This window comes from Nerophis ophidion, linkage group LG22 (assembly GCF_033978795.1).
Source record: "Nerophis ophidion isolate RoL-2023_Sa linkage group LG22, RoL_Noph_v1.0, whole genome shotgun sequence".
NCBI classification, from domain to species: Eukaryota; Metazoa; Chordata; class Actinopteri; order Syngnathiformes; family Syngnathidae; genus Nerophis; species Nerophis ophidion.
The window spans coordinates 44,412,498-44,432,475 of NC_084632.1; the positions used below are offsets into that span (position 1 = coordinate 44,412,498).

The 19,978-nt window shown below is 39.9% G+C and overlaps 1 protein-coding gene across 3 annotated transcripts in view; it reads left to right on the forward strand.

The window, feature by feature from the left end:
* ttll7 (tubulin tyrosine ligase-like family, member 7) overlaps positions 1-19,978 on the forward strand; it is a 145,273-nt gene that overhangs the window by 39,296 nt on the left and 85,999 nt on the right. For all 3 annotated transcript variants that reach the window (XM_061883983.1, XM_061883984.1, XM_061883985.1), the window contains exons 5-7: positions 2,429-2,496; positions 5,855-6,013; positions 18,749-18,965. In XM_061883983.1, the coding sequence (XP_061739967.1) occupies positions 2,429-2,496; positions 5,855-6,013; positions 18,749-18,965 (444 nt within the window). The remainder of the gene's footprint in view (positions 1-2,428; positions 2,497-5,854; positions 6,014-18,748; positions 18,966-19,978) is intronic.

Sequence of the window (19,978 nt, forward strand, 5' to 3'; positions counted from 1 at the left end):
GCCACCCACAATGGTATGAATGTAACTTGGAAATTGGGTTTCATTATGTAAAGCGCTTTGAGTCACTAGAGAAAAGCGATATATAAATATAATTCACTTCACTTTCACTAGAACTTAGGGGCCAAACCAGACTCCTGAAGTGGGCCCCTTCCTCTTCCAATATGACTGTGCACCAGTGCACAAAGCAAGATCCATAACATGGACATGGATGACAGTTTGGCATGGATGAACTTGACTGGCCTGCACAGAGTCTTGACCTGAACCCCAATAGAACGTAGACTGAGAGCCAGGTGTTCTCCACCAACATCAGTGTGTCACCTCACCAATGCACTTTTGGAAGAATGGTGGAAAATTGCTATAAACACCCTCGGCAACCTTGTGGACAGCCTTCCCAGAAGAGTTGAAGCTGTAATAGCTGCAAATGGTCATATTGAAGCCTAGGGGTTAGGAATGGGATGGCACTTCAAGGTCATATGTGAGTCAAGGCAGGTGGCCAAATACTTTTGTCAATGTAGTGTATCTTGGCAGTCGGGGGAAACCCTGGTGACTTGTGGCGTTCCCAGAAACACTGCGCCCTGATTTTTGCCTGCAGGCGCGACACAAAACGGAGCCCAAAGTTTGTAGCTGGGAAAGTTTGCAAATGGAGGTCAGTGTGGAGTAGTGGTGTCCCACTTCCTGTGGAGGGAGCGTGGTATGGGTGCAGCCGAGGGTGTGTTGCTGTTTGCTGGGGTGTGGCCGCCCCGCACGCACAGCAGCTTCAAGGCCTACTGAAATGAGATGTTCTTATTCAAACGGGGATAGCAGCTCCATTCTATGTGTCATACTCCATCATTTCCCCATATTTTTGCTAAAAGGATTTAGTAGAGAACATCCACGATAAATTTGGCAACTTTTGGTCGCTAATAAAAAAGCCTTGCCTGTAGCGGAAGTAGCAGACGATGTGCGCGTGACGTCACGGGTTGTGGAGCTCCTCACATCTGAACATTGTTTACAATCATGGCCACCAGCTGTGAGAGCGATTCGGACCGAGAAAGCGACGATTTCCCCATTAATTTGAGCGAGGATGAAAGATTTGTGGATGAGGAAAGAGAGAGTGAAGCTAAAATAAAAAAATAGGGACTAGAGTGTAGTGGGAGCGATTCAGATAGGGAAGATGCTGTGAGAGGCGCCGTGGCAGCCGTGGGGGTGGCAGGACCACTCGGCCAGGCCCAATTGCAACACGGGATAGAGCCATACCGCTTTGAACCTGACGCTCATGGTGACGGTCAGGAGGATGCTGCTGATATTGATGCTGGAGTGGCACACGACATAGATTGCCTTCAGAATACAGAATGGTAAAATGTGATTTATTTTTCAAAATGATGGCTGCATAATACACTGTACTTTGTGTATGTGGTCCAATCCAACCGTGTTCGCTTGACCGCTCTGTTCCGTAGTAAAGCTTGACTGTCATCTTTCGGGAATGTAAACAATGAAACACCGGCTGTGTTTGTGTTGCTACAGCCGGCCGCAATACACCGCTTCCCACCTACAGCTTTCTTCTTTGACGTCTCCATTGTTCATTGAACAAATTGCAAAAGATTCAGCAACACAGAAGTCCAGAATACTGTGGAATTTTGTGATGAAAACAGACGACTTAATATCTGGGCATGATGCTGGAACAATGTCCTCTACAATCTGTGATGTCACGCGCTGGTGTCATCATACCAACACGTTTTTAGCAGGATTTTTAATTTTAAAATTGCAATTTAGTAAACTAAAAAGGTTGTATTGGCATGTGTTGCAATGTTAATATTTCATCATTGATATATAAAGTGTCAGACTGCGTGGTGGCTAGTAGTGGCTTTCAGTAGGACTTTAATGTGCACAAAAGCTCATTATTGTCTTCCAGCACATTCTATCTCCCCAAAAAAGTCAACAGTTTTTGATTTCCTCCCGCAAACCACGTCTTCTTGCAGCATCGGCGTAATTGCGCCATTTCTTCCGGCTGCCTAATAACGCGCGTCTCGTCGGGATAATAATGGCATATCTTTTTTAACTCCCCCCCCCCCCCCTTGCGTTGCGGCGTAGGAGTTTGCAGTCAACTTTTACTTTAATTAACGCCCATGTTCAGGCTCATTTGCTGAAAGAACACAAAAGAAGCCCTAAAGATATTCTCCCCCCACTTTTGCTGCATTTAAAGCAAGTCATTGGGCTGTCTTATGATGCACGACCAATTACCTCCGCCCCTCCGAGCCCAGATTGATCTTGTCTTTTCTTCCCTTCCCAACCTGTGAAGGCGTGAGCAACACTGTGAGCTAAATAAGGTCCGCCGTCACCTTTTTGTTTTCAGATGCCTAATTGGGCATAAATGTCAGAGGATGGTCAGCGCGGGCGTGTAATGTGCTCGTTGTGGCGCCCCTGACCACGTCTGTCCGTCCCCCTGCAGAGAATCAACCATTTCCCCGGGATGGGAGAGATCTGCCGCAAAGACTGCTTGGCGAGGAACATGTGCAAGTAAGTTTCTCCCGGCGTCCAACCTGCTCAAAAGTGTAGGTACACTGGTCAAGAACATCCTGTCAAGGCTGACTTGACTTTCCAATCATTTCTTATATTTTTGTGATGTAGTGATTGGAGCACATACTTGTTGCTCACACAAAACATTCATGAAGTTTGCTTCTTTTATGAATTTATTATGTCTCTACTGAAAATGTGAGCAATCAAAAGTATACATACAGCAATGTTCATATTTGCTTCCATGTCCCTTGGCAAGTTTACCTGCAATAAGGTGCTTTTGCTAGCCATCCACAAGCTTCTGTGCATATTTTTCACCACAAAATTGCTGCAGTTCAGCTGAATGTGTTGCTTCTCTCACATGGACTTGTTTCTTCAGCATTGTCCACACCTTTAAGTCAGGACTTTCTAAAACTTTCATTCTAGCCTGATTTAGCCATTCCTTGACCACTTTTGAGGTGTGTTTGGGGTCATTGTCCTGTTGGAACAAGACCCAACCTCCCCCCTGATGATTTTAGCTTGTCCTGAATAATTTGGAGCTAATCCTCCTTTTTCATTGTCCCATTTAAAGCACACGTTCCATTGGCAGCAAAACAGGCCCAGAGCATTAAATATATTAGACAGATTAGATTAGATAGTACTTTATTTATTCCGTCAGGAGAGTTCCTTCAGGAAAATTACAATTTTCAGCACAATCCCATTCAAGATCAGACAAACATTACAGGGAGACAGAACAGGATCGCTGACGGGTCTGCCGGCTTCCAGCGCCCCTTACAAAAAAGATGACATACAGGTAAACAGGGGGGGGTGAAAAAAATAGAAGATTAAAAAAAATAAAAAATCGGTCTTAGCCTAGGCCCTGGAGTGGGGGTGCAGACTGAGGCCAAGAGAAAAGAACAACTGATAGCCATAGTACACATCCCTCTTACATGTGTGTAAGAGGGAAACATCAAACATCAAAGAACACAAAGGACATTAAAGACATTAAAGCAGCAGATACAAGCAGACACTTCTACATACACACATGAATAAAAAGTCAAAGAAACATATCCACTGTGGTGGCCTCTGTGGTGTTCCATGCCATCGTCCGCTGGGGTGGAGGGAGCATGGCCAGATACTACCACCACCATGTTTGACTGTAGGTATGGTGTTCCTCGGATTAAAGGCCTTACCTTTTCTCCTCCAAACATATTGCTGGGTATTGTGGCCAAAAAGCAACATTTTTGTTTCATCTGACACCACATGGACAGTGATGTCAGATGAAACAAAATATGCTTTAATCCCAGGAACACCATGCCCACCGTCAAACATGGTGGTGGTAGTATTATGCTCTGGGCCGGTTTTGCTGCCAATGGAACTGCTGCTTTAAATGGGACAATGAAAAAGGAGGATGAGCTCCAAATTGTTCAGGACAAGCTAAAATCATCAGGGGGGAGGTTGGGTCTTGGGCACAGTTGGGTGTTCCAACAGGACAATGACCCCAAACACACCTCAAAAGTGGTCAAGGAATGGCTAAATCAGGCTAGAATGAAGGTTTTAGAATGGCCTTCCCAAAGTCCTGACTTAAACGCTCCTGTCCAAAGGCAAAACCCAGGGCAGGTGCCAGATCATGCTGGAAAATGAAATCATTTCCATAGAGCTTTTCAACAGATGGAAGCATGTACACAGCTGCATTGACTCTGGACTTGATGAAACACAGTGGACCAAAACCAGCAGCTGACATGGCTCCCCAAACCATTGCTGACTTAGGGAACTTCCGTTGTCTAGAGTTCAGGAGTGGCTTGACCATGGGAATACGGCTATTGAAGCTGTATCTGTTGTAAAGCTCGATGGAGATGATGATTTCATGTTCCAGCATGATCTGGCACCTGCCCACAGTGCCAAAACCAGCAGTAACTGGTGTACTGACCATGGCATTACTGTCCTCCATTGGCCTGAACCTCAGAGAGAATTTGTGGGGTATTGTGAAGAAGAAACTGAAAGACACCAGACCCAATAATGCAAATGAGCTAAAGGCCACTATTGAAGCATCCTGGGCATCCATAACACCTCAGCAATGCCACAGACTGATTGGCTCCATGCCACACCACATTGATGCAGTAATCCATGCAAAAGGATTCCCAACCAAGTACTGAGTGCATTCATTGACATTTTCAAATGTTTGATTTTGTTTTGCTGTTATAAATCTTTTTTTTTTTACTTGGTCTGAGGAAATATTCTAATTTTTTGAGATAGGATTTTTGAGTTTCCTTAAGCTGTATGACATAATCAGCAATATTAAAATAATAAAAGGCTTGCAATATTTCAGTTGATGTGTAATGAATCCAGAATGTATGACACTTTCATGTTTTTAGTTGCATTACAGAAAATAAAGGACTTTATCACAATATTCTAATTTTCTGAGACAGTCCTGTATTTAACGTTGATCTTGTAACTTAAGTTAAAAAAACAATAAAAATGTAGCACTTTACGAGTGGGGCAACTTTTGGATCCCAAATATATTTAATGCGATTTTATTTATCTTTTCACTGAGATTACTCAAAAAGATTAATGAATTAAAATCAATGGTGTCCTGCATTATTGATATTCTTAAGGCTGTAATTACTTCACATCAAACATTGCTTTCTGAATGTTTTGGGCTGTGGGGGAAATACTGCATATTTCGGTTTTATTATTAAAAAACAAAGTTGTGTTTGACAAAAAAGGCATAATATCAACCCCAAGTTTAAATATTGTAGAGATTTACTGTAAGCGTTAAATTATTAAAAAACAAACATTAGTTTGACTTGTTTTTAACATTTTAGTGACTTAAACCCTTTATGGCCCTCAGGAGCCCTAAAGGTAATATAAATAATCCATATATTTTGTAATGGTTTGAAAATAAAAAATGTCAAAACGGCCCCTGCATGCTTTAATATTTCTGTGTGCGGCCCTCAGTGGAAAAAGTTTGGACACCCCTGCTGTACATATACTTTTGATCCAGCGGGTTTGCTCACATTTTCACTATAGCCATAATAAATTCATAAGAATGTTTTTAAACTTCCTCACCTTGTCACAATCCCAGCTTCATTTCTCTAACTTTAACACATGTGAATGTTTGCTGGCTTACGTGCTTTTCTGGATTCCAACCTACGTCTATTTTTTAGTAGGAATGTTACACTTACATGAGGCGCCTGCTGTGCACAGACTACACCTGGATCTATACTTAAAAATACACCATTATTGATATCAGCTGGAAATTGTGCTTCCTAAAGTAACTTGACTCGTTTTTAAGGCTGGGGGGGGGGGTGTGCATACTCCTCTGCATGTGACGCTGGAGTTTCAAGCGTGCTAAAGTACAACTCTTGCTTGGTGTGTCCAGGATGATCAAGTGCCAGCCTCAGGAGTACAGCTTCATACCCAAAACCTGGATATTCCCCGCCGAGTACACGCAGTTCCAAAACTACGTCACGGAGCTGCGGCGCAAACGCAAGCAGAAGACCTTCATTGTCAAGCCTGCCAACGGAGCCATGGGTCACGGGTAGGTCTCACACACACACACACACACACACACACACACACACACACACACACACACACACACACACACACACACACACACACACACACACACACACCTGACATTTTAGAGACCTGAGAAAAATTCCAACCTCTTTAGAACCACCCTTTTATATAAAGATGTGTATTTACAACATTAATAAAATATAAATACTACGCAAATATAAAACAGGTTGTTGTGAAAAATTTGCTGGAATTTCACAAGAAAAAGGTCACAATTTCACAAGGAAAAACTTAGAATGTTGGCAGTATTATAATGAAAGTTGTAATTTTACTCAACGCAAGTCAACATTTTGCAAAATCCTGAATATTTGTGCAATGTTATGATAAAAGTTGGAATTTTACTCAATGACAGTCGCAATTTTACAAGAAAAAGCTAAACATTTTGACAAATTTATGAAAAGAGTTGTATTTTTACTCGACAAAAGTCACAGTTTTATAAGAAAACTTTTAAATTTTGGCAATATTATAATAATAATTGGAATTTCACTTGGCAAAATTATGACCAAAGTCATAATTTTACTCACAAAATGTCACTTATTTACAAGAACGTAAAAATGGCAATATTGTGAAAAAGTCAGTATTTTATATGACAAATTTCCCATTAAACAGTAATTTTACATAAAGAAGTAATAATTTTATGAGAAATATTGTAATATTACAAAAACAGAAAAAATATGGGAAATTGTTCCCAATTTTATAAGAAAAAGTCGAGACGTGAGACTGCTTTTAATGATTTTTTTGTTTCGTAATTGTTTTTTAATCAACTATTTACTTCAAGTTATTAAAGTATGTCTCTATATACATATTTGTTTGTTTTTTAATTCATTTCTTAAACACACTTGTTATTTCATATGTTGACATGAAGCGGAGCACTTTTAAAAGCGACACACAGTCAGTTTGAAAAATCCCTCCTTTATGGGACCACCCTCATTTTGATAGTCACCACCAGGGGTGCAAATGTCAATGTTTACTTTTATATGCACATTAAATCGACCAAAAAACAATCCAGACTTTGGAGCAATCTTCACGGAATCTAGCATTTGGCAATGGTTTTCCGTATGGGGACCATGATTTCGGTCCTAACTTGTTCACCGGTCCTCAAATGGAAGGTACTTTTCCTTGTTGATGTCTCAAGAAGGGCAGGAACACACACACACACACACACACACACACACACACACACACACACACACACACACACACACACACACACACACACACACACACACAACAGAGTGTGATTTAATGACAAGACAGAAAAAGGAGAATGTTGAAAGCAAATAAAGGAGAATAAAGGAAGCCAGTGTTTGACCCTGGCATGGAAGCGGCATCATGGTCCGGGCTCAGATTGATTATGTGGGCGGAGCAGCTGTGGGCCTCTTTGTCCTCCCCGCTCACAATCAGCATGAATCAGTGCTTATCAGGGCCAGGTGACAGTCTGTCTGTCTCACACCTATACACACACACACACACACACACACACGCACACACACACACACACACACACACACACACACACACACACACACACACACACACATGCACTGTTACCGCCCCTCAAGCTATGTGCACATGAATATTGGATTCCTTCACGCAGCCACAGGGCAGACAGGAAATGGAGCAAGATGGTGGCGGGAAAAAAAGCAAAGTGAATGCGTGTAATAGGAGTGTCAAAAAAATTAATCTCTCCATTAAATCAAAATTCTTATTTGTAATGATTCTTACTAGATTAAAAAATATATTAAATCATTATTATAATGTTCCCTACTTCTTTCCAGGCTGGGTCGTAGGCTTTGTTGGACCCATATTGAGTAACAAAGTCCACACAACAGCATAACAGGAGACAGGAAACAGTAGACAGGAAAACAAGAGACAGGAAACAGGATAACAAGAGACAGTAGACAGGAAAACAAGAGACAGGGGACAGGATGACAGGAGATAGGAGACAGGAACCAGGATAACAAGAGACAGGACAACAGGAGACAGGATAACAAGAGACAGGACAACAGGAGACAAGAGACAGTATAACAGAAGACAGGAGACAAGAGACAGGATAACAGGAGACAGGCAACAGGATAACAAGAGATTGGAGACAGGGGCCAGGAATCAGGAGACAGGCAACAGGATAACAGTAGATAGGAAACAGGAACCAGGAATCAGGCTAACAGGAGACAGGCAACAGGAATCAGGATAATAGGAATCAGGATAACAGGAGACAGGAATCAGGAATCAGGATGATAGGAATCAGGATAACAGGAGACAGGCAACAGGAATCAGGATAATAGGAATCAGGATAACAGGAGACAGGAATCAGGATAACAGGAGACAGGCAACAGGAATCAGGATAATAGGAATCAGGATAACAGGAGACAGGAATCAGGATAACAGGAGACAGGCAACAGGAGACAGCAATCAGGATAACAGGAGACAGGATAACAAGAGACAGGCAACAGGAGACATAATAACAAGAGACAGGACACAGGAGACAGGATAACAAGAGACAGGCAACAGGAGACAGGAATCAGGATAACAGTAGACAGGCAACAGGAGACAGGATAACAAAAGACAGGAGACAGGAATCAGGATAACAGTAGACAGGCAACAGGAGACAGGATAACAAAAGACAGGAGACAGGCAACAAGTGACAGGAATCAGGATAACAGGAGACACTAATCACGTTAACAGGAGACAGGATATCAAGAGACAGGCAACAAGAGACAGGCAACAAGAGACAGGCAACAGGAGACAGGATAACAAGAGACAGGCAACAGGAGACAGGCAACAGGAGACAGGCAAGAGGAGACAGGATAACAGGAGACAGGATAACAGGAGACAGGATAACAGGATAACAGGAGACAGGATACAAAGAAACTGTCCAAGATGAGCTGCAATTCTTGTTTCCAATGTGTTTGGAAGTAGCAAGTGTACTTCTTCTTCTTACTTGTGGTGTCCATGACTGTCTTCTTCTTACTTGTGGTGTCCATGACTGTCTTCTTCTTACTTGTGGTGTCCATGACTGTCTTCTTCTTACTTGTGGTGTCCATGACTGTCTTCTTCTTACTTGTGGTGTCCATGACTGTCTTCTTCTTACTTGTGGTGTCCATGACTGTCTTCTTCTTACTTGTGGTGTCCATGACTGTCTTCTTCTTACTTGTGGTGTCCATGACTGTCTTCTTCTTACTTGTGGTGTCCATGACTGTCTTCTTCTTACTTGTGGTGTCCATGACTGTCTTCTTCTTACTTGTGGTGTCCATGACTGTCTTCTTCTTACTTGTGGTGTCCATGACTGTCTTCTTCTTACTTGTGGTGTCCATGACTGTCTTCTTCTTACTTGTGGTGTCCATGACTGTCTTCTTCTTACTTGTGGTGTCCATGACTGTCTTCTTCTTACTTGTGGTGTCCATGACTGTCTTCTTCTTACTTGTGGTGTCCATGACTGTCTTCTTCTTACTTGTGGTGTCCATGACTGTCTTCTTCTTACTTGTGGTGTCCATGACTGTCTTCTTCTTACTTGTGGTGTCCATGACTGTCTTCTTCTTACTTGTGGTGTCCATGACTGTCTTCTTCTTACTTGTGGTGTCCATGACTGTCTTCTTCTTACTTGTGGTGTCCATGACTGTCTTCTTCTTACTTGTGATGTCCATGACTGTCTTCTTCTTACTTGTGGTGTCCATGACTGTCTTCTTCTTACTTGTGGTGTCCATGACTGTCTTCTTCTTACTTGTGGTGTCCATGACTGTCTTCTTCTTACTTGTGGTGTCCATGACTGTCTTCTTCTTACTTGTGATGTCCATGACTGTCTTCTTCTTACTTGTGGTGTCCATGACTGTCTTCTTCTTACTTGTGGTGTCCATGACTGTCTTCTTCTTACTTGTGGTGTCCATGACTGTCTTCTTCTTACTTGTGGTGTCCATGACTGTCTTCTTCTTACTTGTGATGTCCATGACTGTCTTCTTCTTACTTGTGGTGTCCATGACTGTCTTCTTCTTACTTGTGGTGTCCATGACTGTCTTCTTCTTACTTGTGGTGTCCATGACTGTCTTCTTCTTACTTGTGGTGTCCATGACTGTCTTCTTCTTACTTGTGGTGTCCATGACTGTCTTCTTCTTACTTGTGATGTCCATGACTGTCTTCTTCTTACTTGTGGTGTCCATGACTGTCTTCTTCTTACTTGTGATGTCCATGACTGTCTTCTTCTTACTTGTGGTGTCCATGACTGTCTTCTTCTTACTTGTGATGTCCATGACTGTCTTCTTCTTACTTGTGGTGTCCATGACTGTCTTCTTCTTACTTGTGGTGTCCATGACTGTCTTCTTCTTACTTGTGATGTCCATGACTGTCTTCTTCTTACTTGTGGTGTCCATGACTGTCTTCTTCTTACTTGTGGTGTCCATGACTGTCTTCTTCTTACTTGTGATGTCCATGACTGTCTTCTTCTTACTTGTGGTGTCCATGACTGTCTTCTTCTTACTTGTGGTGTCCATGACTGTCTTCTTCTTACTTGTGGTGTCCATGACTGTCTTCTTCTTACTTGTGGTGTCCATGACTGTCTTCTTCTTACTTGTGATGTCCATGACTGTCTTCTTCTTACTTGTGGTGTCCATGACTGTCTTCTTCTTACTTGTGGTGTCCATGACTGTCTTCTTCTTACTTGTGGTGTCCATGACTGTCTTCTTCTTACTTGTGGTGTCCATGACTGTCTTCTTCTTACTTGTGATGTCCATGACTGTCTTCTTCTTACTTGTGGTGTCCATGACTGTCTTCTTCTTACTTGTGGTGTCCATGACTGTCTTCTTCTTACTTGTGGTGTCCATGACTGTCTTCTTCTTACTTGTGGTGTCCATGACTGTCTTCTTCTTACTTGTGATGTCCATGACTGTCTTCTTCTTACTTGTGGTGTCCATGACTGTCTTCTTCTTACTTGTGATGTCCATGACTGTCTTCTTCTTACTTGTGGTGTCCATGACTGTCTTCTTCTTACTTGTGGTGTCCATGACTGTCTTCTTCTTACTTGTGATGTCCATGACTGTCTTCTTCTTACTTGTGGTGTCCATGACTGTCTTCTTCTTACTTGTGGTGTCCATGACTGTCTTCTTCTTACTTGTGATGTCCATGACTGTCTTCTTCTTACTTGTGGTGTCCATGACTGTCTTCTTCTTACTTGTGGTGTCCATGACTGTCTTCTTCTTACTTGTGGTGTCCATGACTGTCTTCTTCTTACTTGTGATGTCCATGACTGTCTTCTTCTTACTTGTGGTGTCCATGACTGTCTTCTTCTTACTTGTGGTGTCCATGACTGTCTTCTTCTTACTTGTGGTGTCCATGACTGTCTTCTTCTTACTTGTGGTGTCCATGACTGTCTTCTTCCTTCTTCTGCTTGGTCTCATTCTTCTTCTTCTTGTTGTGAGTGTAGTTGTGCACTGAGCTCCAAATGTCTCTACAACAGTGGTTCTCTACCTTTTTTCACTCCTGTCAACATGTTTTTCATTCAAGTACCCCCTAATCACAGCAAAGCATTTTTGGTTGAAAAAAAGAGATCAAGAAGTAAAATACAGCACTATGTCATCACTTTCTGATTTATTACATTGTATAACAGTGCAAAATATTGCTCATTCGTAGTGGTCTTTCTTCAACTATTTGGAAAAAAATATATAAAAATAAGTAAAAACTTGTTGAAAAATTAACAAGTGATTCAATTCTAAATGCAGATTTCTCCACATAGAAGTAATCATCAACTTAAAGTGGATTGTAATAGAGATCCATCTGGATTCATCAACTTACTTCTAAACATTTCTTCACAAAAAAAGAAGTCTTTAACATCAATATTTATGGAACATGTCCACAAAAAGTCTAGCTGTCAACACTGAATATTGCATTGTTGTATTTCTTTTCACACTTTATGAACTTACATTCATATTTTGTTGAAGTATTATTCAATAAATATATTTATAAAGGATTATTGAATTGTTGCTATTTTTAGAATATTTCTAAAAAAATCTCCCGTACCCCTTGTCATACCTTCAAGTACCCCCAGGGGTCCACGTACCCCCATTTGAGAAGCACTGGTCTAGAAGGGCCTGCATGCTGTTTAAATGCAGAGAAAGTGGACGTGATGACATGGTGTCCTCACTCAGGTGCACATGCACCTGCAGGCCGCGGCCCTTTAAGACACGCCCCCAATGTTGTTGATGCTGGACATCAGGAGACATTCAGTAGAATGGTTGTCCTGGGAGATTATCAGGAGAGGCACTGAACTTCCAGGGGGTTGTCAAGAATGACAAACACACCTCAAAAGTGGTCAAGGAATGGCTAAATCAGCCTAGAATGAAGGTTTTAGAAAGTCCTGACTTAAAGGTGTGGACAATGCTGAAGAAACAAGTCCATGTGAGAAAAGCAACACATTTAGCTGAACTGCAGCAATTTTGTGGTGAAAAATGTGCACAGAAGCTTGTGGATGGCTAGCAAAAGCACCTTATTGCAGGTAAACTTGCCAAGGGACATGGAAGCAAATATGAACATTGCTGTATGTATACTTTTGAGTGCTCACATTTTCAGTAGAGACATAATAAATTCATAAGAGAAGCAAACTTCAACTTTCCTTACCAGTTGGCTTCATTTAACTTCTGTTATTTTAAATAAAGTCAGTCTACTCCAGGGCAGCTGCAGATGTAGCTTACCACCACCATCGTGTGAATGAATGATGGCTTCCCACTTCTCTGTGAGCGCTTTGAGTATCTAACAATAGAAAAGCACGATATAAATCTAATCCATTATTATTATTATTATTATAACTGTGGAATTCTCTTTAAAATGAGATAAAAGACTGTAAGAATATATTCCAACTGAAACAAACATTTAAAGACAGAACAACAAGATCATACGGACATCAATAAGTGTTTATATTTTGCTTTATATTTATTATTTAACTTTTTTTTTTTTGTCTGGTTTTGTATTTGTTTTGTATCATCCCGTGAGGTGTACCGTATTTTTCGGAGTATAAGTCGCTCCGGAGTACAAGTGCCGAAAATGCGTAATAAAGAAGGAAAAAAACATGTATACTGTATTTTCTTGAATTGCCGCCAGGGCGCTAATTGATTTAAAACCTCTTCTCACTCCGGCACTTACCAAAGGCACGCAGTAAAAATGTGAGTGTGATGTAAGGATACCATCGGGAAAAGCACATTTAATAAAAAAAAGGTTATTATGGTCTTACCTTTACTTATAAATGAAGTCCATGCGCAGCTCCTTCTGATCAAAAGCATCCATAACTTGTTTATAGAAGTCTTCCTTATGTTTCTTCAGTTTTAAAAGTCTCTCTGTCTCCATGGAGATCTTCCTTTATTACCTCCTGCTTCCATTGAAAGTCCAGTTTAGAAAACTGTTTTAATTTAAATATGTAATCCTCCATGTTAAAAGTGCAAGCGAGAGGAAAAAATAAACACTCTTGCTGCTTGTTGTCACTTCTTCTGCAGCCGAGTAGTCGCAAGAAGGATCACTAGCGCCCTCTACCACCAGGAGGCGGGAGTCATTTAATGACTCATATTTGACACACGCAGCTACGGTATGTTAATAAAACATAGCTGCTTACTGTTCTTTTTAGCATATTCAATAACTTGGACCTTAAATCCTACTGAATAGCTCTTAATCTTCTTCCCTTTATGCAATTTCAAATGATTGAAATCAGCCTCCCCCATTTTGAAAATGATGACAGGTGAAGTGTCACTCGTGACGTGACGAGTTTGACCCGGCGGAAATTCTAGACATATGCTAATTATTTTGCGAAACGAGTTTGACCCGGCGGAAATTGTAGACATGCGCTAATAAAAATAATATTTTGCGAAATGAGTTTGACCCGGCAGTAATTCTAGGCAGGTGCATACTATATACCTGGTGGCAATTCAAGGAAATACGGTAATTGAGGTATAATTGTCTATCGATCAAAAAAAAAAGTAAAAATAAAAGAAGCAAACTTCATGAATGTTTGTTGTGAGCAACAAGTATGTGCTCCAATCACTACATCACAAACAAATAGGACATGACTGGAAAGTATGACATCATGTTCTTTACAAGTGTACGTACACTTTTGACCACCACTGCATGCTTGTTGTTCAATAAAAATGAAAATAAAAAGAGGGTGAGAGACCAAAGTGACCAGGCTGAAACCACTCCCACAATCCCTGGACCAGTCCCAGGTTCTGCACCCACCAAGACGTGCAGCTGAGACATTCCTCACCACGACCACAAGATGGTGCTGTTGTGATGCCGACAGCGTCTCATTCTCTTGGCCTCCGTAATGTGCACATTAGTTCCCGCCGCACTAAGCTCTTATTTATTAGGGAATGAAAAGCAGCCGAGACTTTGAGAATCTGAAAGACGAGGAGCTGAGCTCAACTTCTCGGCAGCACGGAGCTCAGCAGATTACTTTTCTTTCCCCCCTGGCCGCGGCAGGAAATGAAGTTACGTCTTCCCCCGTAATTTGTTTAGCGGCGGCCCACTAAATGAAGTTATTGTTTGCGTGTGAAGTCAGGCTTGTTAGAAGGGCGACAAGAGCCGGGTTCAATTCCCCCGTGGTGCGCAGTGGAATGGTCAGGGGAGAGTGGGCCCTGATCATGTGATCAATCACCTCGTCTACTCCTCCTCCGCTAACGAGCCGTTAACCCCGTCCTCATCAATCAAGCTGCCATCCCGTTATTGGTGGGGCCGCTATCAACTTGTCCCTCTCAGCGCCGCTAACGAGGCGTGATTGATCAGCGTGGAGCTCAAAGCCGCGTCTTACTTCCCACACTTGATTTGGATCCATTACACGCGGCGCTCCTGTTTCCACTGCCGGTCTGTGGTTCCATGCTGACCACAGGGTTGTGCCCCTACCAATACCAAAATACGGGTACAACCTGCTTGGTGGTCAGAGTGTCCGCCCGGAGGTGAGTCGGTCGTGAGTCATACCCAAGACTATCAAAATGGAAGCCATTACCTCCCCGCTTGCTACTCAGCATCACGGCTCCCAACAGGCTAACCTCCTCCAACCTCCACGGACAAAGCTACAAACTATGGGGCACCGGGCTTTCTGCTCCACTGCTCCCAGTCTGTGGAACGCTCTCCCTGACCGCCTGAGGGCACCTCAGACAGTGGATGATTTTAGAAAAGGCTTAAAAAACAATCTTTTCCATGGGAGACAGGTCTGGACTGCAGGCGGGCCAGGAAAGTACCTGCACTCTTTTTTAACGAAGCCACGCTGTTGTAACACGTGCTGAATGTGGCTTGGCGTTGTCTTGCTGAAATAAGCAGGGGCGTCCATGAAAAAGACGGCGCTTAGATGGCAGCATATGTTGTTTCAAAAGCTGTATGTACCTTTCAGCATTAATGGTGCCTTCACAGATGTGTAAGTTACCCATGTCTTGGGCACTAATGCACCCCCATACCATCACACATGCTGGCTTTTACACTTTGCGTCGATAACAGTCTGGATGGTTCGCTTCCCTTTTGGTCCGGATGACACAATGTTGAATATTTCCAAAAACAATTTGAAATGTGGACTCGTCAGACCACAGAACACTTTTCCACTTTGCATCAGTCCATCTGAGATGATCTCGGGCCAGAGAAGCTGGCAGCGTTTCTGGATGTTGTTGATAAATGGCTTTCGCTTTGCATAGTAGAGCTTTAACTTGCACTTACAGATGTAGCAACAAACTGTATTTAGTGACAGTGGTTTTATGAAGTGATCCTGAGCCCATGTGGTGATATCCTTTAGAGATTGATGTCGGTTTTTGATACAGTGCCGTCTGAGGGATGGAAGGTCACGGTCATTCAATGTTGGTTTCCGGCCATGCTGCTTACGTGGAGTGATTTCTCCAGATTCTCTGAACCTTTTGATGATATTATGGAGCGTAGATGTTGAAATCCCTAAATTTCTTGCAATGTCACTTGAGAAAGGTTGTTCTTAAACTGTTTGACTATTTGCTCACGCAGTTGTGGACAAAGGGGTGTACCTCGCCCCATCCTTTCTTGTGAAAGACTGAGCATTTTTTGGGAAGCTGCTTTTATAGCCAATCATGGCACCCACCTGTTCCCAATTAGCCTGCACACCTGGGGGATGTTCCAAATAAGTGTCTGATGAGTATTTCTCAACTTTATCAGTATTTATTGCCACCTTTCCCAACTTCTTTGTCACGTGTTGCTGGCATCAAATTCTAAAGTTAATGATTATTTGCAAAATAAAAAAAAAGTTTATGAGTTTGAACATGAAATATGTTGTCTTTGTAGCATATTCAACTGAATATGGCTTGAAAAGGATTTGCAAATCATTGTATTCTGTTTATATTTACATCTAACACAATTCCCCAACTCATATGGAAACGGGGTTTGAGTATATTTCAGGTGGAGCTCGGCATCCTTCACCAACACAGAAGCCAGCATTCCCACCAGATAAAACTCGCCCACTCTCTGTTTGATCCCCAAAATAGTTTCAGTCCACTTCTAAAATAGCATTTATGGAATCAAACAGTGGACAGAAAAACTCTCAGCCAGTTTATTTGCTGTGATCATCTTCCCTCAAAGCTTCCAAAGCTGCTCTTTTTACCTCCTCTCCAGCTGGCTGCTTTTGCACAAATGTTGTCTTTCTTCACCTTTGATTTGTGTCTGATTTATTTGAGTATTTTCACCCCACATGTGAAGCAGTCATCAACCAAACAATATTAAAATGTGTTTTATTTTCATATTACACGATCACAGAACTCTCCAAAATGACAACTGTAGCATTAAAAAAACCAAAGTAAATAGAATAATATTAAATGAAATTAAATATCCGTCATTTATTGACATTTTGTGTCAAAGGTAAGCCGAAGTGCGAGGCGGCAAAACGTCTTCTCTCAGTGGACATCGATACTTGTTGATATCTTTATGAGCTGCAAAAGAAGGAGCAGTATTATATTTTCCAGACTTGAAAAGAAGCGCAAGTCTTTTGTTGACAACTTTGAAACTGCCAGTGTAGCTTGTTGTCCGTGTAGCATTCATGCTAGCAACAACGTCCTCGGAAGTGTTGGCCGCTAAGATACTATTTTATAAACTATTTTATAAACTATTTTATACAGTTTGTCCCTGCAAGTTACCTCAGTTTTTTATTTAAAGTTCTGTTTTGCAGCGATATTAAACGTAAACATTATTTGTTTAATTGAGATATTAAACGTAAACATATTTTTTTTAATAGGGATATTAAACTTAAACATTATTGGTTGAATTAAGATATTAAACTTGTACATAATCGTTTAATTGAGATATTAAGAGTAAACATTATTGGTTGATAGTCAATGTAAACTTTATTAGATTATGTAAGATTTTATAATTAAACATTATTTGTTTAATTGGGATATTAAACATAAACATTATTGTTTAATTGGGATAGTAAACTTAAACATTATTGTTTTGATTGGAATACTAAATGTAAATATTGTTTTAATTGGGATATTAAACGTAAACATTGTTGTGATTGGGATATTAAACGTAAACATTATTGTTTTAATTGGGATAATAAACGTAGACATTATTGTTTTAATTGGGATCTTAAATGTAAACATTAATGTTTTGATTGGGGTATTAAACATAAACATTGTTTTAAATTGGGATATGAAACATAAACATTATTTCATTTGGGATATTAAACGTAAACATTATTGTTTTGATTGGGATATTAAACGTAAACATTGTTTTGATTGGGATATTAAACATAAACATTATTGTTTTGATTGGGATATTAAATGTAAATATTATTTGAATTGGGATATTAAGCGTAAACATTGTTTTTTTTCAAATATTAAACGTACAATTATTGTTTTAATTGGGATATTAAACGTAAACATTGTTTTAATTGGGATATTAAACGTAAACATCATTGTTTTAATTGGGCTATTAAACGTAAACATTGTTTTAATTGGGATATTAAATGTAAACATTATTGTTTTAATTGGGATATTAAACGTAAACATTAATGTTTTGATTGGGATATCAAACGTAAACATTGTTTTAAATTGGGATATTAAACATAAACATTGTTTCATTTGGGATACTAATCGTAAACATTATTGTTTTGATTGGGATATTAAACGTAAACATTGTTTTAATTGGGATATTAAATGTAAACATTATTGTTTTAATTGGGATATTAAATGTAAACATTGTTGTAATTGGGATATTAAAGGTAAACATTGTTTTAATTGGAATATTAAAGGTAAACATTATTGTTTTAATTGGGATATTAAATGTAAATATTGTTTTAATTGGGATAATAAGCGTAAAGATTATTGTTTTATTGGAATATTAACGTAAACATTATTGTTTTGATTTGGATATTAAAGGTAAACATTGTTTTAATTGGAATATTAAAGGTAAACATTGTTTTAATTGGAATATTAAAGGTAAACATTGTTTTAATTAGAATATTAAAGGTAAACACTGCCATAGTTGCAGTGAGTTAGATAAATATGTCAAGACTGCTCAGCAAGTTCCCGCGACCCCAAAGGGAATAAGCGGTAGAAAATGGATGGATGGATGCTTAGCAAGTTGAAAGGCGGTGATGAGAAGAAGAAGAAGAAGAAGAAGAAGAAGTGCCATTCATCATGCTAGTTCATCATCTTCTTGTCGCTACTCCGCCATATTTCAAGACATTCCATTTCCCCCCCGGAGGATTAATGTGTCTCGGCAGGATCTCTCTGGTCCGCAACTGTGAGAAGCTCCCGGTCCAAGACCACTTCATCGTGCAGGAGTACCTGGACAAGCCCTTCCTCATGGAGGGCTACAAGTTTGACCTGCGCATCTACGTCCTTCTCACTTCCTGCGACCCGCTGCGCATCTTCCTCTACCACGATGGTCTGGTGCGCATGGGCACCGAGAAGTACCACGCCCCCAGCGAGGACAACCTGGTGAGAATCCTGCTCGCACACCCCACACCCCACACCCCACACCTAAACCATAAACCATAAGCCCTAAACCCTAAGTACCACGCCCCCAGCGAGGACAACCTGGTGAGAATCCTGCTCGCACACCCCACACCTAAACCATAAATCCTAAATCCTAAATCCTAAGTCCTGAGCCCTTAGACCGTGGCTTGGGTCTCAGTCATTCAAGTATTAGAAATAATTTATTTTTTAAACCTAAACATTATTGATTTAATTGAGATATTAAAAGTAAACATTTTTTTAATTGAGATATTAAACATAAACATTATTGGTTTAATTAATATATTAAAAGTAAACATTGTTTTAATTGAGATATTAAACATAAACATTATTGGTTTAATTGAGATGATAAAAGTAAACATTTTTTTAATTGAGATATTAAACATAAACATTATTGGTTTAATTAATATATTAAAAGTAAACATTGTTTTAATTGAGATATTAAACATAAACATTATTGGTTTAATTAAGATATTAAAAGTAAACATTGTTTTAATTGATATATTAAATATAAACATTATTGGTTTAATTTAGATATTCAACGTAAACATTGTTTTAATTGAGATATCAAACATAAACATTATTGGTTTAATTGAGATATTAAAAGTAAACATTGTTTTAATTGATATATTAAACATAAACCTTATTGGTTTAATTGAGATAATAAAAGTAAACATTTTTTTAATTGAGATATTAAACATAAACATTATTGGTTTGATTAATATATTAAAAGTAAACATTGTTTTAATTGAGATATTAAACATAAACATTATTGGTTTAATTGAGATATTAAAAGTAAACATTGTTTTAATTGATATATTAAACATAAACATTATAGGTTTAATTGAGATTCACTGAGTGACGTGGGGCCCTTTGGATACCCAATAACAATTTTAAAACTGTTATTGCTCTGAAAATAATAATAATTAAAATGAATGAATTTAAGGTTCAATTTACTTCACATCAAATATTACACT